The sequence below is a fragment of the Balaenoptera physalus genome, assembly GCF_965194825.1.
Source record: "Balaenoptera physalus genome assembly, chromosome: 13".
Lineage (NCBI taxonomy): Eukaryota > Metazoa > Chordata > Mammalia > Artiodactyla > Balaenopteridae > Balaenoptera > Balaenoptera physalus.
Genome location: NC_138892.1, coordinates 17,389,302 through 17,417,086, shown reverse-complemented (window position 1 = coordinate 17,417,086; position 27,785 = coordinate 17,389,302). Strand labels below are relative to the sequence as shown.

The 27,785-nt window shown below is 33.7% G+C and overlaps 1 protein-coding gene and 1 long non-coding RNA gene across 12 annotated transcripts in view; one reads left to right on the top strand and one right to left on the bottom strand.

Annotated features, from left to right (window-relative positions):
* Positions 1–27,785, top strand: part of WASHC4 (WASH complex subunit 4) — a 70,726-nt gene that overhangs the window by 4,535 nt on the left and 38,406 nt on the right. For 9 of the 11 annotated variants that reach the window (XR_014252272.1, XR_014252273.1, XR_014252274.1 and 6 more), the window contains exons 4-22: positions 3–68; positions 823–868; positions 1,331–1,398; positions 4,649–4,731; positions 6,365–6,407; positions 6,859–6,962; positions 7,560–7,680; positions 8,912–9,035; positions 9,140–9,267; positions 10,104–10,264; positions 15,282–15,408; positions 19,335–19,460; positions 21,275–21,382; positions 21,897–22,043; positions 22,168–22,247; positions 23,595–23,700; positions 24,266–24,382; positions 25,547–25,715; positions 26,349–26,503. Coding sequence is in view for 7 of the 11 variants with exons in the window: in XM_082419338.1 (XP_082275464.1) it covers positions 3–68; positions 823–868; positions 1,331–1,398; positions 4,649–4,731; positions 6,365–6,407; positions 6,859–6,962; positions 7,560–7,680; positions 8,912–9,035; positions 9,140–9,267; positions 10,104–10,264; positions 15,282–15,408; positions 19,335–19,460; positions 21,275–21,382; positions 21,897–22,043; positions 22,168–22,247; positions 23,595–23,700; positions 24,266–24,382; positions 25,547–25,715; positions 26,349–26,503 (2,079 nt within the window). In the remaining 4 variants the exon portion in view is untranslated. The remainder of the gene's footprint in view (positions 1–2; positions 69–822; positions 869–1,330; positions 1,399–4,648; positions 4,732–6,364; positions 6,408–6,858; positions 6,963–7,559; positions 7,681–8,911; positions 9,036–9,139; positions 9,268–10,103; positions 10,265–15,281; positions 15,409–19,334; positions 19,461–21,274; positions 21,383–21,896; positions 22,044–22,167; positions 22,248–23,594; positions 23,701–24,265; positions 24,383–25,546; positions 25,716–26,348; positions 26,504–27,785) is intronic. The other 2 variants (XM_082419335.1, XM_082419334.1) reach the window with 2 other exon arrangements.
* Positions 1–27,785, bottom strand: part of LOC309640631 — a 317,179-nt gene that overhangs the window by 282,690 nt on the left and 6,704 nt on the right. The gene's annotated exons all lie outside the window — the stretch shown is intronic.

The window sequence follows — 27,785 nt, the reverse complement described above, 5'->3', positions numbered from 1 at the left end:
AGGTCTTAAACAAAGTCATCACTGTTTATGCTGCACTTTGTTGTGAAATCAAGAAATTAAAATATGAGGTAATTATTTGTACTCTTAAGACATTAAAAACATGATTTAAAAGCAAATATGTGCTTATATGTGTACAGTGTGCATAAATATTTAGTGAATGTTGAATGAACTGTATCTTTATAATAGTAGGAATAATGAGTACCATTCACTGGGTGTTTACTGTGTACCAAACACCATGCTAACCCCGTTAATGCTAATAACCACCCAGGAGGTACGTGAGGAATAGATGAGGAAACCGAAGCTAAAGGAGTGTCACTCACATAACATTTTACTGGTAATAATGGTTTGAGTCTGGGTCTGCATTCCTTCTGTGTTGCTTGTTGTATATAATGGCTTTCTGGATATAACTGATTTTTTTTAAAAGCTTTGAATTTTTAATATGTTCTGTGTTTCCTCACCCATGAGCCATTAAAACTCTGGTGGAAGATGGTAAACTTCATCTTTTTTTCTCTACCTTTTTGATACTATGTGGTTGCTTTTTCTCTCCTGAACTAGTGGGAGGATGTGGGAAATTACAGAGTGGTCAGATAAGACAAAGAAAAAGCTAAAGAAATCAAGAAATAAGGTTGAGTATCAGTAATATCTTTGGTACTCTAAAGATAAATTGCATTTACCTATATTGCAAGCAGTTTTTGAATTTAAGTGAATTTATGTGTGTGATGTAGTCATCGGCTTACTATTAAATAGGGATAACTAAGAGAGCTTAGGAATTTAAAAACAAAATAGCAACCTTATAAAATTATTTTAATTTTTTTTAAACAGGCTGAAACTAAATTTTATAATGGTCTCTTGTTTTATGGAGAAGGAGGTAAGTTTTAAAATTTCACATTGTAATGTTGTGATGCTTTTTTTGCGATTGAAATGAACAAAAAGTTAACTGGCAATTCTAGGACTGTCATGATCATGTGAAGTATTAGTGTGAGGAAATAAACATTCAGATTTTTTGTTGGTTTATTTTTTTGTTTGGTAAACAGGTAAAAAAACCTCAGTGATGAAGCAGCAGCAAATTCTGTATGAAGTTTATTTTGATATTTTTATAAATTACAAAGCACTGTAGCTAGATGATTCTCCTTGAATTCATTAAGTTGTGAAACAGATGGTGACTTTTAATTGTGTGATTAATGATTGTTTCATTTTTCTCTTCAGTGTAAAAATTCTGTTTTCAATACTATGCAGATTAGAAGATGTCCTAATGAATAAAAATCACATTTTTTCTTTTGGTGTTGATTAAAATAAAAAATTGAAATATTCTTCATGTTGCCTTTTAAAGCTACAGATTCCAGCATGGTGGAAGGTGATTGCCAAATTCAAATGGGGAGATTTATTTCATTCTTACAGGTAAATGGTTTTTACTTTTTATTGAGCCTTTTCTTTAAAAAGTTTGAGTAAATCACACATAATCAGAAAAGAGTTATGAAACCTTCAAATGCTAAGAATGTGTACTGTGAGGGTAAGATACTTAGTTGGCGATGGATTAAATTGATAGTTAAGGAGATTGTAATTCTTGGAAGATTTTCATAGCATTTTTAGTGAGATAAGCTATCAAAATAAGTTTCTTTGTATAATTTCATTTATGGATAGTTTATCACCATGCCTTTTAAAATAATTTAAATTTTGTACCTGGTAGGAAAAGATACTTTATGTTAGAAAAAGTTGTTAATGGAGATCATTAAGCTGTTATGTGAGCAGTGATGAGGTTTAAAAGCAGCAGCACATGATGCTTCTAACCAGATGTTTCAGTTTAGATATGCTTTTCATCACTGCAAAGTTTTAGTTATTCTAGGTTTTTTGGTTTATCAAAAGAATGAAATAACTTCTGTTTCTCTGTTATAAAAGCAATGCTTATATAATATGACAAAAGCAAGAATTGGAGATAAGGAAACAGTACCCATAATCCCACTTACCTTCTGATTGTTGGATATAAGATTTGATATATTTCATTGAATCAAGCATGCTACTATATTCAAATCTTTTATATCTTTTTATATCTTTACTACTTTTTTTGGTCTTCTTAACTAACTGAGAGCATTTTGTTGAAATTATCCTCTATGATGGTATGTGTCAGTCAGGGTTCAGTCCAGAAAACAAATCACATGAGGTATTTCAAAAGGGGAGATTTAATAGAGCTATCATACGATCCAGCAGTGCCACTCCTGGGCATATATTCTGAAAGACAAAAACTCTAATTCAGAAAGATATATGCACCCCAATGATACAGCATTATTTATAATTGCCAAGATATGAAAGCAACCTAAGTGTCCATCAACAGATGAATGGATAAAGAAGATGTGGTACATATATACAAAAATGGAATATTACTCATCCATAGAAAAGAGTGAAGTAATGCCATTTGCAGCAACAGAGCTGGACCTAGAGATTATCATACTAGGTGAAGTGAGTCAGACAGAGAGAGACAAATATTATGTGATATCACTTATATGTGGAACCTAAAAAATAATACAAGTGAATTTGTTTACAAAACTGAAACAAACTCACAAACAGAGAAAACAAACTTATGGTTACCAAAGGGGAAAGGCAGTGGGGAGAGATAAATTAGGAGTGTGGGATTAACAGATACACAATACTATACATAAAATAGGTAAACAACAAGGATTTACTGTATAGCACAGGGAACTATACTCAGTCTTTTGTAATAACCTATAATGGAAGAGAATCTGAAAAAAATATATATAATTGAATCACTTTGCTGTACACCTGAAACTAACACAGTATTATAAATCAACTACACTTCAATTAAAGAAAGAAAGAAAGAAAAAAAAAAGAGGAGATTTAATATAGAGAATTGGTTCCATAAGAATTGGAAGGCTGAAAGAAAAAACAGTGAGGGAAGCCAGAGGAAGCAGATATCACCTCTACATCTAGGGTATAAAAGGGAAAAGGTTCGGGTTGCCAGAGTCTGGGAGGTATACGAGGAGGAGCCCTAGGGAATTAGTATCATACCTCTGAGGAAGCAGTGCTGCCTGGCTGCTGCTGGTAGAGTTTAAAACTGAAGATTGGTTCTGTAGTGCTGGAAGCAGCAGGAGCCTGGGGCAGGCTGCCATGGCTGGGGTGAACTGCTCCTGCCTGGATTATGTTGATAAAAACAGCAAGAAGTAGGAAGGATGTCCATTTCCTGCCTTCTAGTCTGCTTTTAATGCCACCTGTTGGCAGAACCTAACAGGAAGCCTGCTGGGCAGGAGTCTAAGAAATGTTACTTTACAAGGTTGAAGTGAATGTGTCAGTTTCTCTAGTTTTGTCAAATTTTGCATTTCTTATTTTGAGGATGTTTTATTCGGTGCATACAAGTTTATAATTGTTCATAATTCCCAGTAAATGGAATCTTTTATTGTGTGGTGACCTTCTTAAGCTGAGATAATAATTATGTATGTAACATATAATTACATATATGGTCATTAGCTATAGTAATGCTAATAAAATCTGTTTGATATTGATATCATTGCCCCAGCTCTGTTTTAGTTAGCATTTTCTTTTTTTAAATTCTTTTTATTCTTTCAGCCTTTCAGTGTCATTATGTTTTGGTTGTGTTTCTTTAAAACTGCATCGCTCTGGATTTTGCTTTTTTATATAATCTGAAAATTTCTGTGTTTTAATTGGTTAATTTTATTTCTATTTGTCTTATATAAATAGTGTATTATGTATCTGGACTTATTTCTGCCTTTTTGTTTTGTGCTTTCTATTTGTCCTGCATTTTCTGTTCTTTCCCTGCTTTTATTAGACTTTTAGAAGTTTAATAAGAAATGTAAAACTAGAGCTGTTTAAATAAAATTGAAATGTATTATTTTCACTTTCAAAAAATTTAAATTGTGGATCTAACAGCTGCATTTGATTCCATTTTTAAACATTCAACAAATGTTTCATGAGCCTAGCATATGTTAGAAACTGTTCTTGGTGCTTGGGATACAGCAGTGCACAAAACCAACAGAAATTTCTGCCCTCATAGAGCTTACAGTTTAGAGCAGCCATAGGTTTAATTAGGTTCTAAATATTTTAGGATAGATGTGAGTTAACTATTTAATGACAAACATATTTCTGGGATAATTAATATTTCATTTGATGTGTGCCAAGCCTGTTTATAGATAAGGTTCAAGGTAGTAAACATTTGAAGTTATTTCAGAGTGACTTCTGAAGACCCCTTCCCCTCATTGTCATACTTTCTAAACTGGCAGCTTCTGAGCTTCTTCATTCATTCAGATGTTCACTCATTTATTCATTTAATAGGCAGACATTTATTGAGAAGCAGTTGAGGATTAGCCACCATACTGGGCAGTGGCCATTCAAAGAAGGAATAAGACAGTCTCTGTCAGTTAGGAATTATATGAGTAATGAAAACAAGACTTAAAATAGAAGGATGCGTGAAATGCTGTAGGGGCAAAGAGGTAGAAATAACGTTGGGAGGTGAATTAAGAACTGATTGCTTGAAGGATGCTTGAAGTTGTCTTGCTGCAGGTTAACTGGAGATTTTTAGTAGAAAACTGTTTTGTTTTTGTTTAGCATTGTTACCATAAAATTCAGTCAGAAATAGTGACATTTACTCAACTTGTAACATATACTCAACTTGTCATTTCAGGAACTGTCTTGTTTTGTTACGAGGTGCTATGAAGTGGTGATGAATGTAGTCCATCAGTTGGCTGCCCTCTATATCAGTAACAAGTAATGGATTTTAGAAATGTTTTTACATTTTTAATAGAGATGCAGGAAATGTTTTTCTTAAACTAGCTAAATATCTGAAAGTTTTTCGTTTGTTCACTCACTCACTCATTCCTTCATTCACTTGTTCAGCGTTCTTTGAACACTCATGATGTTTTAAACACTACTTGATGTGTGTAATCCATAGGTTAGTAAGACAGTTTCTGCCATGGTGAATGAGCCCATTATCTGTCTGAACGAGAATGTTGACAGAATAATCTTAAAGAAATCTGATTGTATAGAAAAAGGCTAATATAGAATTAGTATATGTACCAAGTTCTCTCTACGTATTTCCTCTTTCCTTTACATTGAGGGGTCCTTGGATTAGAATCATGTGACACTTTTCTTAAGCTGCAGAATCTTGGGGAGTGGGGCTAGGTAATCTACATTGAAAAATTTTTGTGAGTAATACTAATGCTCTTCCAAGTTTGGGGACCACTGCCCTAAATCAAGAAAAAGACCAGATTTTCATAGAGCCCTTAGTATTCTTAACCACCACAAAGTAATCTCTTGCATTTGATTAAAACTGTATACTTAAAATTTTTCCCATTTACTACTTAATTATAATGTTACAAAACTTTGTTTAGGTATATGACTAGGGATTCTCAATTATGAGAAGAGAGATAACTGAAGCCCAAAGGAATTATTTGCCAAGATTCCATAGCAAGTTAGGTACTGCTCTTTTGGTCACCAGTCCATTCATAGTTGTTCTTACTATACCATGCTGCATCTCAACTCTCTTTATAAAGTGAAAGACTGTGTTAACTGTTTCTCATTCGCATGTTTTTCCAGTCAGTCAGTTATTTATTTTATGTTCTGTGCTCTCACTGAAGTTCTCCTCATGGCAGAAGGGAATGAGAGCACAGCTCTCCCCAACCCCTGCTGTACTTGGTGTGGAATTCAAAGAGACTCCCCACTACCACACTGCTGCCCTTGAAAGATGAAATTTGTCTGAATTTTGTGTTTAATTTTTTAAATATTCTATCTTGTGGGATATTTATATATGCTTTGATATACAAGTATTAATTTATTTACTGTTGAGTAGAGTGACTCTCTAGGAAGTAAAATTGAATTATCCTGGGGCTTTTGACTCTGGTATAATCCCATTTGTATGCATTGTTTTTTCAGTAGGAATGAGAATGCTAGCAATAAATGCAACTGAACAGAGGTCTAGTTCCCAAATGCCAGTTCGGGTGGGATAACAAAGATTCTAGTTGAAAATTGAGAAATTCTCATAGTTTAGAAAGAAATAAATACCAGTTTTGTTATTTCTTTAGCGCCATCCCAAGTTAGATCCTTTAGGTTTGAATGGCTAAGGTTATTCATGGGCTGCATATTGACATATACCTACCCACTGAGGAGTTGGGTGTAGGCAAGGAGAGCCCAGATTCTGTATGTACAAGTTATCTGCTTGGGAAAGTGGAATATGATAATAATTCTTTGGGTCGTTTAAATTCTAGTGACTAAAGCCTAAATAAAAATAAATACATATTAAAATTCCAAGAGCTTCTGCTTTATGTGTTTTCCTTAAACATGAACTGTGACAAAAAAGGAGATTTTTTTTTTTTTTTTAAATTTGGGTGTTATTTTATTACAGGATTGCACCCAAAATTATAGAGACAACTGGAGTTCATTTTCAGGTAAAAGTAATTTAACTTGACCTGTAAAACTGTAATTTTTAGTATATTTTACTTTGGAGTTTGTATGATTGGGGAGTACAACAATTATTGCAAGGCTCTTAAAGGAGCTCTTTTTTTTATTTTTGCATTTGTTCTCTTTCATCTGTGAAGTTGATGAGGCATAACTGACCCACTATCAGTGTAACTCTTCCTAGTATTGGCCCAATGCAGACTCTCCAAGTGGTCTCTTCAGAGAATCTACAGTATCACGATTAAGGATGAAATATTGGGTGAAGGGTTTCCCAGTGTAAGGCTGATGGTTCCATCTGAGGATTAACAGTTTCATCTGTAGTTTAATTTACCCACTGCTTTAATTTAGTAATTAGCCCAAGTGTGTTTAACTTAAAAAATCCACATGAAGCTTAACTTCTGACTAGTGATTAAATGATAATCATTTAAGGTTTTTTGACAGACTATGTATGAGCACTTGGGAGAGCTGTTAGCAGTTCTGCTTACCCTGGATGAAATTATTGATAATCATATCACATTGAAAGACCACTGGACTATGTACAAAAGGTGAGCCAATTCCAGTGTTTAAAATACTATCTTACTTTGTATAGGTAATGTATTAGTAAAAAATAAATAAATGTAAATAGTACAGATCCGTTAGGAGACCTGAAATCTGTATTTAGAAGGATCTCATGTCAGATTTTCTTTGAAGACAGTAACCATTCTTTTAATTTCATGTAGGGTTTTTGAGAGTATGATATACTTGTATAAAGCATCCTAATTCTTAAAGTGTAGTTGTTAATTTGACTACCTTAGGACTCAGATTCATTTTTTCCTTGTTCTATACGAATGATAGTTGTTTATTCTCAGCTTGGTTTTATTTTGTTTTACACTCCAGAACTTTTTAAAGTCAAGGCATTTTGTTTTATTCAATTTATAAGCATTCACTAAATGTCTGTTGTCTAGAGAGCACCAGATCTGAATTTAAGATGATATAAAAAGGTATGATTAGAAAATTAAATACGTTAGGATTGTTTTTGTTCAAATTTTCAAATGTGTAGAGCCAAACAAGTGATACAAATATAAAACTTTGATTTCTGGGAATATTTTTAATACAAGAATTTATTAGGCAAATCAAAGGTGTTTCTCCTACTTTTCTACAAGGTTACTGAAATCTGTCCATCACAACCCTTCAAAATTTGGAATTCAGGAAGAAAAACTAAAGCCATTTGAAAAGTTCTTGCTGAAGCTAGAAGGGCAGTTACTTGATGGAATGATATTTCAGGTATGAGCGCTGTATCAGGCTATAATAAATGGGCTTATATTAGTAGACCCATCTCAGAATTGTAGTGGGTCACTTTTATAGCATATTGTTGTGACTATATTTTTCTTTAAAAGGGCTTAGGCTTAAAACATGGTTAATGTACTAAAATATAGTTATATCAGTATCTAGTAGCAAATGAAATTAATAGTATACTGGTTGTATTTGTGATACGGGTTTTTTAAATTATGTAAAAGGATAAAACTATTCAAGGGTTAGTATCTGAGTAGTTGTGTCAAGCATTTTGTTTGTTGTTAACCTCTAGATTTAGGTTAGTAAGAGAGCCTTTTATAAGTCTGTTTTAATTTCCTACTCAGGGAATATAATTTGCATCTGCACAGTCCAGGTAGCTTCTAACCACATGTGGCTGTTTAAATGTAAATTAATTAAAAAAAAATTCATTTCCTCTGCTACACTAGCAACATGGCAAATTCTTAATAGCCACATGTAATCTCATTATCACACTGTGCACCTTAAACTTATATATGTTATATGCCAGTGATATCTCAGTAAAGCTGGGGGAAAACCCAGCTGTGGCTAACAATCATATCAGACAGCACAGATATAAAACATTTTCATCATCACATTATACAGGGATTAACCCCCACTTGTTCAAGGGTCAACTGTATGTTCCATTTAAAATCTGCTTCAAGGTTACCTTTAATTTATATTTTAGATGATCACAATTTTTACAGAATGATCACAACTCTTGTTTATGCCAATTTAACTGTTAATCTGTTAATTTCAGAAGAATTTTTTTGTTGATTCTTTTTCCAGGAGCCATTTCTACACATAATGTAATAAAGTGTTAGGAAAGTAATTGTAAACAGAAAAAATAAAGTCTCCTCTTAAAAGTGCAAATTAAAATAATAAAGCATGCTTTCCCATGCTTCATCAGATACACCTTCTATACATCACCAAGCATCACTTGTTTGTATCTCTTCATGTAGAATTATAGATTTTGGTTCAGTTTTATTACTTTCACATAAGGGGTACTCAAATGTATAAGTACATATACATTTCCCATTTAGAAGGATTTAGATATTAGGTTAAGGTAAAAACCTGAGCCTCAGTGTTAGTAAAATCAAAATGATGAATGTAGGAGTTTATCACTCTATATTTAAATCTGTTTAATAGCATATGAAGTCATAATAGCTTATGAGAGTGTAAATTTCTCTAAATGTTTCCTGTCTAGGCCTGTATAGAACAGCAGTTTGATTCTCTCAATGGAGGAGTATCTGTGTCAAAAAATAGCACTTTTGCTGAAGAATTTGCACATAGTATTCGCTCAATTTTTGCAAATGTAGAAGCCAAACTTGGTAATGTAACATGCATTTTTTGGTTTTCATTTAAAAGTTTTCATTTCCTTTAAAGCAGAATTTTAAGTATATTCTGTTTTTCTCTCATGTTATTGTTTTATAAGGAGAACCTTCTGAAATTGACCAGAGAGACAAGTATGTAGGAATTTGTGGACTCTTTGTATTGCACTTTCAGATTTTTCGAACTGTTGATAAAAAGTTTTATAAGTCTTTATTGGACATTTGTAAGAAGGTAAGAACTTGCAACTTCTATTTTTTTCAATTTGAATAGATGGAAAAGATTTTGGATAAAATTGGGTATTTTAAAATGTATTTTATTCCTGCTTACAAAAATAATAATTTTTGTAATATTTTGTAATAATCATTACAAAAATAATATCATAATATTCATTTTAAAAAATCTAAGCATTCCAGAAATAAGTAACATAGTAAATGAAAATACCCCATAATTCCACATTGTATAAATACGTATTAGTGGATGCTTTTCCACATTTTTTCCTATACATTAACTTGCTATTACTCCTTTTTTCTCTTTCTTTTCCTTCGCTTTCTCTTCTTGCCACCCATTCTCATTATTGAAGTAGGAAAAAATTTAAAACAATTTTTTTCTTTGTCTTTGCTGTTTCCATGATGTGGCACGTGTTTTCAAAATTGAAAATTTAGATGGTGTATAGAATCAAGTGATATGTGACCATAAGAACCCAGCCATCTTGAATATTTATTTTGTATTTTTTCACTAAAATAGAGTGAGAGTAAAGGTCATGAAGACTCAAGTTTCTGTTTAATTTTTGCATATTTTTATTATCTGAAAATCTGTGTGTGTAAGTGTATGTGTGTGTGTTGTTTAATATTTAGGCAGAATAAAATTAGTGTCATGCTCCACAACAGGTATAGGAATGCCTTTACTCTGTGCCACATTAACATAACTTGTCTCATATTAATGAGTATCTTTTTATCATTATTTTTCTTGAAATAGGTTGTCTTCCATTGCATGTTGTAGGATTATTAAACAGTTTGTTGTTTAACCTGCATTTAATGATTTCCCTCCTCTTTCATTTCCTATTTCAGGTACCAGCCATCACTCTGACTGCTAATATTATTTGGTTTCCTGACAATTTTTTGATCCAGAAAATACCAGCAGCTGCCAAACTTCTGGATAGAAAAAGTCTTCAAGCCATTAAAATATACAGAGATACTTTCCTACAGCAGAAAGCTCAGTCACTTACCAAGTAGGTTTTATAAGTACCTATAATGTAAATATTTAGATAGTTTATATTTTCAGATCTTATACTGATTGTAAATATGCAGAAAGCATTTGAATTATAAGATCAGACATAGTTACTCATTACCAGAGAAAACGTTGGGCAATCTCTAGGAGATTTATTTTCTAGGAGTGTTTTTTTGTTTTAAATGTTTTAGGCTTAAACTCAATTTAAGATGTAGGCAAATTATACTTTATGGAAATACAGATATGTGTGCATACATTCATATACTTTTTGTCAGGTGCATTAAATATTTTTGTGTGTAAAGTGAAGTCTCTGCAGTAGATGCCAGTTGATGACATTTAGAACATAGTGTGTACATGACTCAATGTTGATTTTTGCAGGAGTTGACTTTAATTTAATGCACTCCTTTTTTTCTTTTTTTTTTTATGAAAGTAATGTATGCACATATTTAAGAAGTTAAAAAGTACTAAAGGTTCAAAGGAAAAAAATGATTGTCCTCTGCCCCATTCCCCCCTGTGCCTTCATCCTGCTTCCTAAAAGAACACTTTTAACTCTTAGTTTCTTCTGATACTTACATCTTTTAGCTTATCTTACTATGTAAAATTTCAAATATACACAAAATAGAGAAAATAATATAATGAGCCCCCATGTTCTCATCACATAGCCTTAACAATTAAATTTACTGTACATTGTCACTTGAGTATACTGCTAAAATTTCACGTTGACTGGGATGAAGATTTTAAGTGAAGCGACACAGGACTCTGCCAGTGACCCTGTACTGGACAGTTTTTAACTGTAATGTGGTTAAAGGATAATAGGGATATTTACCTACTTTCTGTTAATCTTGACTATTGAGGGGAAATTGGGTCACTCCTGTACAGTGGGGCAAAGAGGAGTATATCTGGAATATACGAGATCCCCTAAAGCATCTCTTAGTACTCCCAAGTCCTATAATTAAAGTCAGTGGAGAGTGACAAGTCAATTCAGGCAGGACTACTCATGGCAGAGATTTCAGGGCTCTCCAGTACATTCTGAAACAGAGTTGAGGAGGGATAAAGACATAAGATTGGATTTAGATTAAAGAGGTAAACTCAGTAGGATGGAGAGACAGGACCAGGCTTCGTAGCAGTAATTTAAAAAAAGATGTGTATGTTTTAGTTACCAGAGACTTAATATTCTTTAACAGTATGATGCAGTTGCTAAAACTGTCAGTTCATACTTAGATTACATTAATAACTACACCCAAGTTATGGAAACTAGTAGTTACAATATCTAGGCTAGGGGAATTGGTAGTTCCATTAAATTCTTACTGGTCAGATTATAACGAGTGTTTGGTGGTGCCACATTTTAAGAGGGCCACAAACTGTCGCATCTCCAGATGAACTTGATCGGGTTGTTAGATCTGAGAACCATGACCTTTGAAGACTCATTGAAAAGTCTCTATATAATTTGGCCTTTAAAAGAGAAATCTGAGGAATGATGTATTAGATTTCTTTAAATATTTGAAGGGCATTCAGGTTGAAGAGGGAACAGATTTGATCTCTGTGGCTCCAGGAAGTTGAATTAGAACCAAAAGATGAAGGTGACAGATATTAATAATAATTGCCAACATTATTAAGCTTATAACTATGTAGTAGGCATTATGCTAAAGGCTTTAAACACATTGTCTTTTGTAAACCCTGTAACAGTCTTCTCATATGGGAAATAACAAAGTCACAACTAATATTTACCCTGTGCTTTCTATAAGCCAATAACTATTCCAGGAACTTCATGTGTATCATCTTTTTTAATCATCAGAAAATCCTATGAGGGTAGGTACTGTTGTCACGTCCATTTTATAGGTGAGAAAATTGAGACACAGAGAGATTGAACTTACCCAAATTGAAGCAGCTAATACGTGGCAGAGCTGGGAAGTCCAACTCTAGAGCACAAGCTCTTAACACTACTCTGTAGTGTTTCTCTATATTTTTATCCCATTTTCAGATAAGGAAAATGAGGCTTAGAGAAATGAAATTTGCCAGGTCACACAGCTGGGAACGTATCAGAGAAGGCATGCAAACTCACGCCCGTCCTACTCTAGAGCCTTTGTGGCAGAGTTGTGTAGGCTGCCCTGAGAGGTAATGTACCCTTTCACTAGAGCTACTTAGGCAGAATACAGATGACCATCAGTCCAAGGTGCTGGAGGAACTGAGTCTTATTATGTAAAAGATTGAATAAGTTGACTTTCAAAGACCCCCCCCCTCCCCCGTGTGATAACATTTCAATATTTCTAAATTCTTTAATTTCAAAAACATACCTCTCTGCAGTCACTATAGAGCTCCTTTGAGCTGAAGGGGGCAATGTCTTTTTCATTCTCCTCATAACTGCCAAAGAAACCTAAAATTCACAACACTAAAGTGAAACCCAGGAGAGAGGAGATGGTGTGATCAGCATGAGCTTTGTCTGACATTTTAGAAGAAGTTGAGGAAGTGACTAAGGGCTGTCCCAGTCAGGCTCCAGAGTTCATTGTGGAGGAGGAGGAAGCAGTGGGGGACAGTTTTCCTGCCTCTGCACCATACATTAGACCCCACGTGGCCAAGTGCCCCAGCCACCTCTTTGACTAGGGTCCAAGGTTGTAGGTTGTTGCATTTTGCTTTTTGTTCACAACCATTTTGATGCTGGGGATACTGCCCTTGGAGGGTAGAGGTATGAACCTTTCTTTCAAACCCTCAGTTGACGTACAAGTGTTGACACTGTTGAGTGCTTTATATTAGGACAGGAGATTTGTTCTTTCTCCCTAGTGTTTCTCCTGTTTGTACTTTGAAATGAAGCTGACAATCTGACAGGACCCTTTTTGGACTCACTTTGTCAATTACCTTGGCTTTTTAAAACTTGAAGCAGTTTCATTTTTATATATTTACAGGAGATAAAGATTATCTGGTGTCTGGATGTAGGAATGATGGGTGGAGTGACAGACAAACCTCTGCTTTATCCCGTGTAGTGTGATCTAAAACTGAGTGATTCTTGACTGCCCTTGACTGTGTATTAGCCTCCTTCTTTTAAACAGGTTTTTTTTTTTTTTAAAGGAACTCCTTTATTTATTTATTTATTTATGGCTGTGTTGGGTCTTCGTTTCTGTGCGAGGGCTTTCTCCAGGTCCGGCAAGTGAGGGCCACTCTTCATCGCGGTGCGCGGGCCCCTCACTATCGCGGCCTCTCTTGTTGCGGAGCACAGGCTCCAGATGCGCAGGCTCAGTAGTTGTGGCTCACGGGCCTAGTTGCTCCGCGGCATGTGGGATCTTCCCAGACCAGGGCTCGAACCCGTGTCTCCTGCATTGGCAGGCAGATTCTCAACCACTGCGCCACCAGGGAAGCCCCTAGCCTTCTTCTTAACGTTACTGACTTAATCAGTAACGTTATGTTATGATTATGATATGTCTTAATGTTATTGCCATCAACTTGATTGCTGTTGTAGGCCTCTTCCTTCTGTCCCTGCTCGTGACTTTACTGTTCCGTTCTGTGCATTGTATCCCTGCTTGAGTCCTGATCACAGCCTCTTCTTAAAGTGGAGGCATTGCCCTAGGACTCTGCTCTTACTCTGTGTTCCAGACTTCTAAATCAAATCATCCACAAGTCAAATAATACATTTTAGTGCCATTTGAGGCAAAGCCAGAGTGCAGCTATTGGTGTCTTTTGTCTAATGGAATCCTGGCTCAGAAGAAATAATTTTTCTCAGATTTGATTGAATTAATTAAAATTAAACTTAATTGTTTTTAAAATAAAGAAGTATAGCTTAAATAGCTTGTGGGCTAAAAGTTCTCATCTTGACTAATTTGAGATGCGTTGATACAGTGATTTAGTGTTAGTAAGCAGCCTGCATAGTAGAATTATATTATTTAGTTTTTCCACGATGGGAAAGCTTCCTAGATTTGGGCTGAAGTCCTGGCTCGGCTGTGTACTAGTTGTATGATGTGGGGCACATTACTTCTCTGTGTGTCAGTTTCCTCTTCTGTAAAATGGAGATCGTAATACTTAACCTCATAAGGTTAATGTGAGGGTTTACTGAGTTAATTTGTGTAAAGTGCTTATAACAGTGGCTGGGCATATACAGTAAGCATTCAGTAAATGTTAGCTTTTATATTCAGATTCTGACAACTTCCATTCATCTCTGGTTCAAGCTGTCATCCCCTTTTTCCTGCATTATCACAGGAGCTTCCTAAGTGGTTTTCCTGCTTTTACCATTGTCCCCTTTATAGTTTATTTTCAACATACCAGTCAAAGTGATATTGATCCTCTTCAGAGTTAGAGTAGGTCACGCTACTCAAATCCTCTAGAGGCTTTCCACTGAAGTCCTTACTGCCCTACCAGGCATTACACAAATCCTCTTTCCACTCTCCATTTTTCCTATTCCTCCAACCCCCTGACCTCTGTACCTCTCTGATCTTTTCTGTTCGCATCTCCGCCCTCTGTGCTCCTGTCATACTGACTTCTTTGTTATTACTTGAACATGCCAGAAAAACTGCTGTTTTGGGATGATTGCATTTGTTATTTACTTTCCTAAAATTCTCATGTATATATTTGCATGGATTACTTAATCAACTTCTTCAAATCTTGGCTCAAAATCAGCTTTACAATAAGCCTACTTTGATCACTGTATTTAAAATTGTACTTACCACCCCAGTGGCTCTTTTCCCTGCTGTATTTTTTCCATAGCACATATCTGACATCTTACAGATTTCAGTTTCTGATTTCTTTATTATACAAGTCTCCTTTCTAGAATGTAAGCTTCGCGGGGGCAGAGATTTTTTATTGTGTTTACTGCACTTTTTTGTTTTTAGTACTGAGAAACAGTGCCTGGCATGTATGGGCATTCAGTAAATATTTGCTGCTTAAGTAAATTATATTTGTATATATGATATATGTATATATTGAAAACAAGAAAGATGAAGTGGCTGCTGCAGAGAAATACTCCATCCAGTATGAAGAAATGGAAGTAAATTTTCTTTCCTGTGCTGAATAACCTCAATATTTTCCTTTGTTAGAGATGTACAGTCTTACTACGTCTTTGTGAGCTCATGGATGATGAAAATGGAATCTATTTTATCTAAAGAGCAGAGAATGGATAAATTTGCTGAAGACCTCACCAATAGATGTAATGTTTTTATACAGGTAGTTGCATCTTCTTACTTAGAATATTTGGGGGGGGTCATTTCTTTGTTAATCCAATGTACAAAAGGTACACTTTGAATAAATTGTAAAGGGTAGGATGTGTTTTTGTTTTTAAAACTGAAAATTGATTTGGTTATGTATGTTTGGATCTGTTTGACTTAATTTAGATTTTCTAATATATGCATTTAAATCTCTACACTCCCTCCAAGGCATGACTTTTTTGCTGTATCGCATAAGTTTTGATGTGTTGTATTTTTATTATTCTTTAGTTCAGAATATTAAAAAAAATTTATTGTGATTTCTACTTTGCTCTCTTGGTTATTTTGAAATAAAATTCTTAATTTCTAAATGCATGAGGGTTTCCTAGTTATCTTTTTATTATTGATTTCTAGCAATACTAAAATACTTCCAATATTTTGAAGTTTGTTGAGATTTGCATTGTGGCCCAGCCTGTGGACAGCTTTGGCAAACATTTCATGTATACGTAAAAAGAATGTAATTTGCCTTTTGTTGGTTGTGGTGTTCTATATATATCAAGTAGGGTCATGTTTGTTAGTGATTTTGTCTGAATATTCTATCAGTTACTGAGACAGCTGGGTTAGAATCTCCCACTATTATTGTGGATTTTTCTATTTATCTTTCGTAGCTTTGTTAGCTTTTGTTTTATATATTTTGAGACGAAGTAAGTGCGTAACATTTAGAATTGTTATAGTTTACTGGTGAGTCAAACCTTTTATCATTGTGACATGTCCCTTTTAATCTCTAGTAATGCTTTTTGTCATAGGTCTTTTGTTTGTGATAGTAACATAGCTGTACCAGTTTTCTTTTAATTAAGGTCTACATGGTCCATCTGTTGTCATCCTTTTACTTGCAACCTGTTTGACTTCTTTATTTAATGTGTGTCTCCTATAAGCAGCCTGTATTTCTCCCCTATAAAACCGTTTTCTGTATATGTCAATACTGATATTTAGATTTAAAATTAGCACCTGATTAGTTGCTTTCTATTTGTCTCACTTGTTCTGTGTCCCTATTCTTTTCCTTTCTTGCTTTCTTTTGAATTATTTTTATTATTTCATTCTTCCTTCTATTGGTTTGTTAATTCAGTATTTTACTGTTTTTTTAGTGGTTACTGTAGAGATACTAAGATGCATTACTGAACATTCAACTCCAATATAAATTAGTAGTTTCACCACTTTCCAGACAGTAAAAGAATATTAAGCCACTTTAATTCTATTTATCCCTCTCTCACCTGTGCTGCTGCTGTGTATTTTGATTCTGTATATATTTTAAATCTTACAAGGCATTGTTGCTGTTGTTTTTAATAGTATTCATTTAGATTTACCCATATATTTACCCATTCTGTTGTTTTTTATCCTTGTTGCATCTCATCTTTCTCCTTGCAGAATACCTGTTAGTATTTCATTTAATTTTTTTAATTTTGTTTTTGTTGAGAAGTCAGCTGTCAGTTTTGTTGCTTTTTCAATATGTCTTTGTTTAATTGCTTATAAGATTTACTTTTTGGTTTTTAGCAATATTATTACTTTGATGAACCTATGTGTGGTTTTCTTGTGTTTGTGCTGCTTGGGATTTGTAGAGCTTCTGGAATTTCTGGAAAATTCTCAGTCATTAACTCTTTAAGTACTATTTATGTTCTATTCTCTTTCTGTTCTAATTATTTTTTCAGTTACATCTAACCTGCTATTAAACCCATCTGCTGACTTCTTTTATTTTTTTCTGAGTTCTTAATTTTAATTATTTTACTTTTCAGTTTGTTTCTTTTTTATAGTTTCCAGTTCTTTTATGAAATAATTTTGTGTTTTATTTCTTCAGCATATTCAACATAACTATTTTGAAGCCCGTGTCTAATAATTTCATTATCTAGATCTTTCTATTAGCTATTTTTTGTTGTCGTTGTTTGTTTTTGGATATGTCTTATCTCTTTGTATGCCTTGTTATTTTTAATAACGCATGTTGTATATGGAAAAACTGTAGATATAATTGAGGATCTGGGTATTGTTTTTCTTCCTCCAGAGAGGATTTAATTTTTGCTTCTGATACACAGCTAGTCTAGGACAAGTAGCACCCAGATCACCTCAGCCCAGTCATGGATTGAGATGACTTAAAGTGGGACCTAAATTCTGTGATGGCTGTCTTTTCTAGTTCACGCTTACTTTCTAGGGGGTAGTTTTTAAGAACCCAACTCAAAGCCTAGGTGATTTGCCAGGACCCCCTCCCCTCCTTGATGGGCCGTGAACTCGTATTTTTACCCTCCTTCCCTTGTGGGGGTTGTTGAAAGATACGTTTGGCTTCTGTCTTTACTACCCTCTTTGGGAATGGGCAGATGCCTCTGTGGGAAAGCAGCCACAAATGCCAGGCTCACATCTCTGGGTTTCTGTCTTGGCCTTGTATTTTCTTATTTTCTTGATAGCTCTTTGATGCTTTTCAAGAGATTTTAAAAATGTTTTGCCCAGATTTCCTAGTTGTTTTCTGTGGAAAGGTTGGTCCAAATTATTCTGCAGTTAACAGAAACAGACCCCAGACCTCCCCCCTCCCCATTTAGATGTTTAAAATACATCTTTCATGTATGTCCTTCACAAATTAATGACCGTCAAGGATTGGTGTGCTATTGGTCCATGAGTTCTCTGCCCCCTTTCCCCCACAAAAAAGAAACTCCTTTTTTTTTTTTTTACCTGCCTTAGAGTTATACTTTTGCTGTTCCTTGTCTCTGCTTTTTAACTTTTCCCAGTGCTGCACTAGGGCAGAGTCTGGTGTAATAGTCCTGTAGCTGACAAGGTAAGACTTGTGGCTCTTTCCTGCATGTATGCCCCAAGCTTTGGTCTTATTGTCACCGCTTAGGATGCTACCTTCTCTCTCATTTCTTAGTTCTTTTAATTTTATCCCATCTCTTCACCACAGAGCTATTATTGGTTCTCAAAAATCCCCTCTCCCCCCGCTGAGTATCACTCCTTTAGTGAGCCATTGTTACTGATGGTAGAGCAGGAGAAAAAGGTTGAGGATCACTGGCATATAGCTTCTGCCCTGGCTCATTGGATATATTCACAATAACGTAGTTCATCTCTAAACTGTACAAGTATCTTTTTTGGTCCCTCTTTATAAACCTAAAGAATCTCCATCATTATGTTCCTCTGTGTCCTTTTTGGATCTAAATGAAAATATATTTGAGAGGTAATACCCTTTTTCCTGTTTTGTGTTCTATACTGTTTCCCTGGGTTTACTAGCACTAAATTTTTTTTTTAAACCTTAAAAGACCTGTGGCTTCCTTCATAAATAGAAGGATAGGAGAGAATCTGTTCTTATTGGGCTGGAAGGAGAGAAAGTCTGAATAGCACCAGCATAAGCAGGGGACATGGTAGCAGATGGATAGTAGGGATTGGCCTGGGTGAAAAAGAAACGGGGATTCGCTTGGAACTGAGAAATACTTGTTGGATATCTGTACTGGCCAGAGAGCAGCTCTCTTTCTCCTTCTCATTTTTCAATTCCTACTTCCTTAGAGTCCTCAGCTCTTGTCTTAAGCTGCAGCAGATAAGAGTCTTTATCCTCTTGCCTGGCAGGTAAGATAAGGATGAATAGATATCTTCCTGACATCCAAATCGTTCCTCTGAAAGTTTTGTTTTAATGGAAAGATTCTTTAACTGTGGTTATATACTGTAATGTCAACCGTACTAAACTTCTGGTAAGTGATAGGTTACATAACTTTTAAGGGCTGCTTTGAAACTTAACCATCATGTATAACATTGTGTAAGAAAGAATATTTCAAAATCTTAAGAGCTGACTTTAAAATGAACTTTAAAAACACTAGTTATTGGCAAGTTGAAGAAGAATTATTATTACATAGAGAATGAAATCTTGAAGAAATGAAACCTTTTCTTGTGATTATAATCAATGTTTTATATTATTTTTTATAGGGCTTTTTATATGCATATAGTATTAGTACCATTATTAAAACCACAATGAATCTCTACATGTCCATGCAAAAGCCAATGACCAAAACATCAGTTAAGGCATTATGCAGGCTTGTTGAACTTCTCAAGGTAGGTTTTAGATTATTTTACCTTGCCATTATAATTGAGAGATGATGCGAGCTTAAAGCAGGATTTTTTTTTTTTGGTTAAGATTTGACTTCTTGATGATGAGAATAAAAAAATTATGGAAAAGTGTACTTATCTCTCAGCTGGATAACGGAACTAGCCACTGAAAGAAATTTCTGAGTAATTTTCTATGAATGGCCAATAAACTTTATTAAAAGTGAACATGTAGTGAAAGAGAAAAGAAGGAAAATGAAAAGGTTAGCCTAAGTATTGGTAAAGTTTTACTCACGGAAGTTTTAAGCGTGTTGCATGAGTTTTAAAAATACATGAGACGTTAATATTATTTTATAGTATTCAAATGTATATGAGGCTAGTCAGCAGGAGGCTGTTTATTTTGTAATTTAGAGAAAGTGTTATAATTTTGGGATTTGAATACTTTTGAAAATGTGGTAAAATGCTTCTTAGCATACTCTGTATAAATAAAAAAAAGAAACTCCTTACAGGCAGGAGAGCCCACTTTTAACCTATTGTAAAAACTGAAATAAAGATTTGCTAGTAAATTTCTGCTAATAGTGGCTTTAGATTTGTTAGGAAATAAAGATAGTTTGGAGGTTGTGTCTTTAGATTTTTAGCATTTTTTTCTTTAAGGTATTACCAGTTATTTTTTATGAAATACAAATACAGAAGTGTATATATAGATGCATATATATCTTATATCTAATATATAAGCATAATTTTAAAAATAATAAATACTTAAAAACCATCATCCCACTTAGGAAATAGAATGTTACCAATATTTTCAAAGCCCCTGTGTTGTCCCTCCCTGATCGCATCCTATGCTACCTCCCCAGAGGAAGCACAGCCCTGAATTTTATCATTCCCTTGTTTCTTTTTAGTTTGCCACATATGAATGAATTTATCAACCATTCATTGTTTAGTTCTGTTTTTGAAATTTGTGTTAATGTATTCTTCATGTATTCTTTGGCTTGGTTCATTTTACTCAAAATTTTTTATTTGAACTTAACCATGTTGGGATGAATAGCTGTAGTTCATTAATTTTCATTATTGTGTAGCTTTCCTGGGGATGGACTTTTGGGTTTTTTTCCAGTTTTTGCTATTATAAATAATGTTGCCATTTTTGTATATGTCTCTTGGTGTAATTGTGCAGAAGTTTTTCTGAAGTATTGTATACCTGTGAGTGGATTGCTGGGTTCTGTGATATGTACATAATCAGCTTCTCAAGATGATGCCAGATTGTTTTCCAAAGTAGTTCTATCAGTTTACACACCTCCCACAATATATTAGACTTCCCATTGTTCCCTAACTGGCCAACATTGGTATCATCAGCCTTTTGTGTGTGTGTGCACATGCACATTGGTGTTTATAAATGATTTTATACTTAACATTCATTTCCCTGATTGTTAATGATGGTATCTTGTCTAATACTGTTAACTGTGTTTCTTTTGTGAAAAATATGTTCATGTCTTTTGTTCAGTTATCTATTGAAATTTTTGCCTTTTTTAAAAAAAAGTGTTTAATTTGTTTGGTGTCTTTACATATTCTGTGTACTAATCCCTTGTGTGTGGCAGATACTTTCTCATACGTTGGCTTGTCTTTTAATTTTCCTTATAGTGACTTTTGATAAATAGAAATCATTAATTTAATATAGTTGAATTTACCAGTCTTATCCTTTATGGTAGTGCTTTTTGCCTCTCATTTACAAAGGTCTTACCTAGCTCAAGGTCATAAAGATATGCTGTAATTTTGCCTAAACGTTTTAAGTTGATTTTCATAAAATCACTTCTGATTCTTTTTAGGCAATAGAACATATGTTCTACAGGAGAAGCCTGGTTGTGGCTGATTCAGTCTCACATATAACACAGCATCTTCAGCATCAGGCTCTTAATTCTATTTCTGTGGCCAAGGTATGAAAGTTAGTATGTATTCAGCATAATTATATTATCTTTCTAGTTTGCCCTTCCTGTTGTTTTATTTGTGTTTTCTAGTTAAACCTGTGTACTCCGTTTCTTCAAACACAGTATTCTTGGTTATAATCTCCATGGTATTTTATGATTTTACTTAGAGTGATCAGGGTTATCTTTACTCTGAACTTGCAGCATTAACACAGTTCTATTAAAAAATGACATATTATGCATTTTAAAAATATGATGCATCTTCTTTTAAGAAATGATTTTCTTACTACATCAATACGGTGATTTTGAAGTATGCCTAGTAATTTGCTGTCCCTGACAGTGCTCAGCGATAACGTTACGGCAGTACAGCGTCTAACGTTATCACAAGAAGCTGAACGGGGAAGGTATTTGTCTGAGTGCTCTTAAGTTGAATCATGGAAAAGATAACTGAGAAATTTTTCTTCTGCGTCTTTTGTTATTGCCTCAGATTTAAAGCTGATATTTCCTGTTTTCTTTTATCTTTAAGAAAAGAGTAATTTCTGACAAAAAATATAGTGAACAGCGTCTTGATGTGCTTTCTGCTCTAGTTTTGGCTGAAAACACTCTAAATGGACCAAGCACAAAGCAACGACGACTTATTGTTTCTTTGGCACTAAGTGTTGGCACACAAATGGTAAATGTATTGCTATTTCTTATGGAATAAAAATGGGATCTGAGGTTTCACACTTCCCTTACTACTGACCTAAGAAACCTGTCCTTCAAGTGCAACTTCTCTGCCTTTTTCCCCTCCCTGATAGAAAACATTTAAAGATGAAGAACTCTTTCCACTTCAAGTAGTCATGAAAAAGCTGGATCTTATCAGTGAACTTAGAGAAAGGTAAGTAGGTATATGTAATGATACTCAAAAGATAGGGGTAATGGAAACATCAGGGCTTTTTTTTTTTTTTTTAAAGGATAGCAAGACAAGGAATATAACTTAGGTAGACCATTAGTTCCTGTTCATAACTTCTTTAGCATGACTAAAAGTAGACTGTGACAAGCGATCATATTTCTTTAACTTTGCTTTTACGGTAAGGCTGTAGCTTTTGGAAGAACTCACATGAGAAAATGTGATATAGCCCTTAGAGCATCTGGCAGACCCTGGAACATATTGTGATTGTTGTGATGCGTATCTCTGATGGACTTAAAATTGCTGCTTTATAACAAGACTTCATCTATTTGTGAGACTTAGAGCCATCTCACATAGTCTTCTGTAATTTTATTTGGGGCATGAATTTGAATTACATTGTTGGTTAGCCAGTCACTAAGATGAATTAGGTTTTGGAAGACTTATTTATATAGCTCCTGTGGCTTTATTGTTTTCTTTTTATTAAGTAAGCAGTAAGTTTCTTAATGGGAAAGTGGTCTTCTGAATTTTGATTCCCAGCCGAATTAAGGTTTCAGCACAATTTGTATTTAATGCTCATATTTGTAACATGATGTTTTTGTTGTTCTAAGAAGCTCAGATTTTTGTAGTTAGTGGCATTTAACTTTCCACCCTTGGTAGAAATACTGAGCCTTCTTTACTCTAAGATATTTAGTGATCATTTTGTTGCCCGATAATGTGTGAAATAGTCACTTAGCAAAGATTATAGACAGGTTGAGTGCGACTGGTTTTTGTTGTTGTTGTCATTGTTTTGGTTACAGTTTTTTGAAAGGTCTCCGTTTCAGCTTTGAGACAGGTGCATGTGATGCAGGTCTTGTAAGTCTAGTCATATCAAATAATATTGAAAATAAATTTATTTTAAACTCTAAAAGTTATCTGTATATATTTTTTAATACCTTTATTGGAGTATAATTGCTTTACAATGTTGTGTTAGTTTCTGCTGCACAACAAAGTGAAACAGCTGTAAGTATACATATATCCCCATATCCCCTCCCTCTTTAGCCTCCCTGCCACCCTCCCTATCCCATCCTATATTGTTTCTTAAGTATGCTTTAAAACTGAAGTGTATTTGCAGAATTCTGACAGTGTCGGGTATTGGAGTGTTTTGTTAACGTTGTTCAATTTGAAAAATATTTATTTTGTGGCTTTTCTATACTAATTTTGGGTTAAATGATGTAAGGAATACAAAAAAATGAGTAAGACAGAGCTTTTACCCTCATGATATATAATGTCATTCCTTTTATTATTTTTTGGGGTTACTTGAATTTTGGTACCACTAATTATTACTTTACATTGTAGAGTCCAAACACAATGTGACTGTTGTTTTTTATACTGGCATCGAGCTGTCTTCCCAATTTATTTAGATGATGTATATGAAAATGCTGTTGATGCAGCCAGATTACATGTAAGTAAAGAATAATGTAAAGAATAAACCCATCATTTTTTTAGTCACTGTGTAAACCACTTTAATTAATTTTAAAATAGATCATTTAATAAAGTGTTTTAAAACTGCTGATGCCGTTTTTTAACAGTGCTATGCATATTCAGTACAATTTATATAGTCTGTAGATAAATTTTATATTGCTACTAATGAATTAATATATATTTTACTCTTCCCCTCATATTCCTAATCATTCTCATTGCACTGGGTTTCAGTTTGTGTCAAAATAATATGACTTATTTGTCAGTAAGTTATATGTTGTTCAGATCTTTCCATTTCTTTATGGAAATGAGTGTATTTGAATGATCAAGGTAGGAAAAGGATAAGTTAATGTGAATTTTTTGTATACTTAAAGTATATGCTTTAGAGAATAAAATTCGACTCTTACTTAGGAAAGTAATATAGTCATATGTAAAAAAAACAGCCTTCAGATTGAGGTTTTGTCTTTTAAGGTAGATAATTAACCTTTGTAATATAATTTAGAGATGTAATTTTTCTAAATTCATGTACATTCTACTTTTCGTCTTAGTACATGTTCAGTGCTTTACGTGACTGTGTACCTGCTATGATGCATGCAAGGCATTTAGAATCCTATGAAGTACTTCTGGATTGCTATGACAAGGAAATCATGGAAATTTTAAATGAGGTAACATATTTTGAGATTGAAAAGCTTAAAACGTGTCTAGAATGCAATGTTTAGAAAAACTTTTTGGATTGAAGCAGGCTTTCACAAATTTAAGATTATTATTGTAAATCACAAAAGAACTATCACTATTGTGCTAAATTGGTCTTTAATTCCTAATTTTTAATATAGAAATCCAGATTAGGTATTTGGAAAACTTTTTTTTACTTTAGTAAGTAGTATATTTGAATTTAAAGTTCTGTTTATTAGAAGAATGCAAATGCAAAAATTGGTTTGACTACTGTCTGCAGCTAATGGTCATATAGTTAAGGTAACTTAACTATTAATGTTTTATTGAATTTCATTTGGAAAGCTAATGACTGAAATATTTTATATTTAAAAGTATAAAGCCTATTACTTGTGTAACAGATAATTTGAATGCAGTATAGTACATCCGTCCCTGTTTTAATGAAGTGTGTATTATAAACACTGATAGCTTTAAAATTAAATTTCCAACTAGCAGTATTTTTATATGGAGGGAGGAATTAAAAATGAGTAAACTTCACAATATAAACCTTATATAGGTTTGATAAAATTGTGAAATTTTTAAATGTAATTTCTCATAATAAATACTTGTATTTAGAAAATAAAATACATGTCTGGCCAGTACTTAGAACCCTGTGGTACACCAGAAAAAAATGATTAATTTCATTGCCTTTAGCTCAACGAGTTTTGTGATTTTTTTTTTAATGATTATTAAAAGGAAGCTTTTAAAAAATTTCCTCTCTTGCATATTCTCAGAACCTTTCCTCCTTTGTTGCTGGTTTCTATAAATTTTATGCTTAATATTGTGTATTCATGTTCCTTGTAATGAAGCCATCAGATGTTAGCTTTTGATTTTTTTTTCAAGGGTGTTATACTTAAAATAGTAATGAATTCATTAGAACTCATCTAACTGCTCCCTGGTCAAAAAAAATCATTGATTTTCAATAGATAGCAAAATAATTTCACTCTCCCAATAAAATAATGTTTTACCATAGAGTATTTAGACTCTTAAACCAGTTTGACAAATTTTTTCATCATTGCACAGATACTAAAGCTCTAACAGTGAGAACATAGACACCTAGAAGAGTAATACAATTAGAATATTATTTTGAAAAATTAAGATAGCAATTCTTTTGTGAATAGCATTTGCTGGACAAGTTGTGCAAAGAAATAGAGAAGGACCTGCGACTTTCTGTGCATACTCATTTAAAGCTGGATGACAGAAACCCTTTCAAAGTTGGCATGAAAGACCTGGCCCTTTTTTTCTCTCTGAATCCAATTCGGTTTTTCAACCGTTTCATTGACATTCGAGGTGAGTGTTCTGGTTTCCTTCTTAGGGTCATATTCTATATTTGTTTGCCCTGTTAAAGAGAAAATAACAAAAACGAAACCTTGAGAAAATCTTTCTTTGTTTTAGTGCATTTATTCTTGAATTTCTTTTTGTTTCTTCATTTTTATTTTCCTAGCACTTTATTTATTTATTTATTTATTTATTTATTTATAAAGGAATTCCTTTATTTTTATTTTTTATTTATTTATTTATTTATTTTTGGCTGTGTTGGGTCTTTGTTTCAATGCGAGGGCTTTCTCCAGTTGTGGCAAGCGGGGGCCACTCTTCATCGCGGTGCATGGGCCGCTTACTATCACGGCCTCTCTTGTTGTGGAGCACAAGCTCCAGATGCGCAGGCTCAGTAGTTGTGGCTCATGGGCCTAGTTGCTCTGCGGCATGTGGGATCTTCCCAGACCTGGGCTCGAACCCGTGTCCCCTGCATTGGCAGGCAGATTCTTAACCACTGCGCCACCAGGGAAGCCCCCAGCACCTTATTTTAAAGGAAGAAATTTAATGTTCAAAGACAAGTTGTTTCCTTTTTAGTTTCATTTCTCTGCCTTTCCTACTGTTCATGAATCAGAAAAGTTTTGATCGTTTTTTTTTTTTTTTTTGAAGCTTATGTAACTCACTACCTAGACAAGACTTTCTACAATCTAACAACAGTAGCTCTTCATGACTGGGCCACTTACAGTGAAATGAGAAATTTAGCTACTCAGCGTTATGGATTGGTTATGACCGAGGCACATCTTCCTAGTCAGACTTTGGAACAGGTATAGTATAAACTGTTCTTAGTATAGTCTGATTGTGGTATGATAACAGTATTTCTCTAAGAAAAATTTTTTCTTTTTACTTTATTTAGTATGTGTTTATATTCCAAGAAAAAACCTCATACTTGAGAAGAATAAAAAATTAGATGGTACTAATTTGCTTTATGAAAGAATTTACCACAGCCTTCCAAATGTTTATACTTTTCCTTTTGTTGAAAATTTGAAATATACATAGATTTATATACAGTTTTTCAGAAACATGTTGGGATAGTGAGGCGACTTCTGCCGTATTTTAAAAAGTTTAATCAAGGTGACAGTTAAGGATTTTAAACCTAGATACAATGTATAAGCTTTAATATCTTAGAAAATTGGTTAAATTTATGTAATTGTATTTGTCTTAAAATGAGTGCAAACAAGTATTTAGCTTTACTAATTCAATAAGCTAATTTACAGTATGGCAGTATCTCATGAGTGCAGAGGTTTGTTTTCAGTTAATTTGCATGTAATTCTTTCTAAGATAATCCAGATAATATTTACCAAAAAATCTTAATTCAGTTCCGAAAGTTGAGGATCATAATTTTTCATTCATCTTACTGCATATATAGGGACCAATTGCAGGATCAGTTTGTATATCCTTTCATTCATTTATTTATAAATTTAATATTTACTGAAAACATGCTAGACACTGAACTACATTTAGGGATACAGAAATAAATAAAAACACTCTCAGCTCATGTGGGAGAAAAAAAATGAGTAAATAAATTTTTAGATTAAAACATGAGAAAATCTATAATAAAAACTTAATCAAAGGGGTATTGTGATATTACTTTGAGCCCCAATTAGAAAAGCTATGGAACAGTTTATATGATACCGTTAGGTATTAGAGTAGTAAGAATGAAGGATTCTTATTAGGTAACTTGTATATTAAAAGTGGTCTAGTATGATTAAAAGAAGCATAAGGATTTGGAATTAGATATTTTTAAATCCCTGTGTTCTGCCTCTTCCTAGCTTCCTTGCGGAACTCCCTTAGCTTCATTTTCTTCAGCTGTGGAATTAAGAATAATACCTCATATTGGAGAATTCCATATAAAGAACCTTGCACAATGCCTGAAAAATAGTATATATTTTATAAATATATACTGTTTATATATAATACACATATTCTGGCTATTATATATAGAATAATAGCCAGAATCTGGCTATTATTTTAGAATCTTTTAGAATCTAAAATAGATTCTAAAATCTATTTTTAGAATCTGGCCATTAGTTTACTTTGCAAAAAATA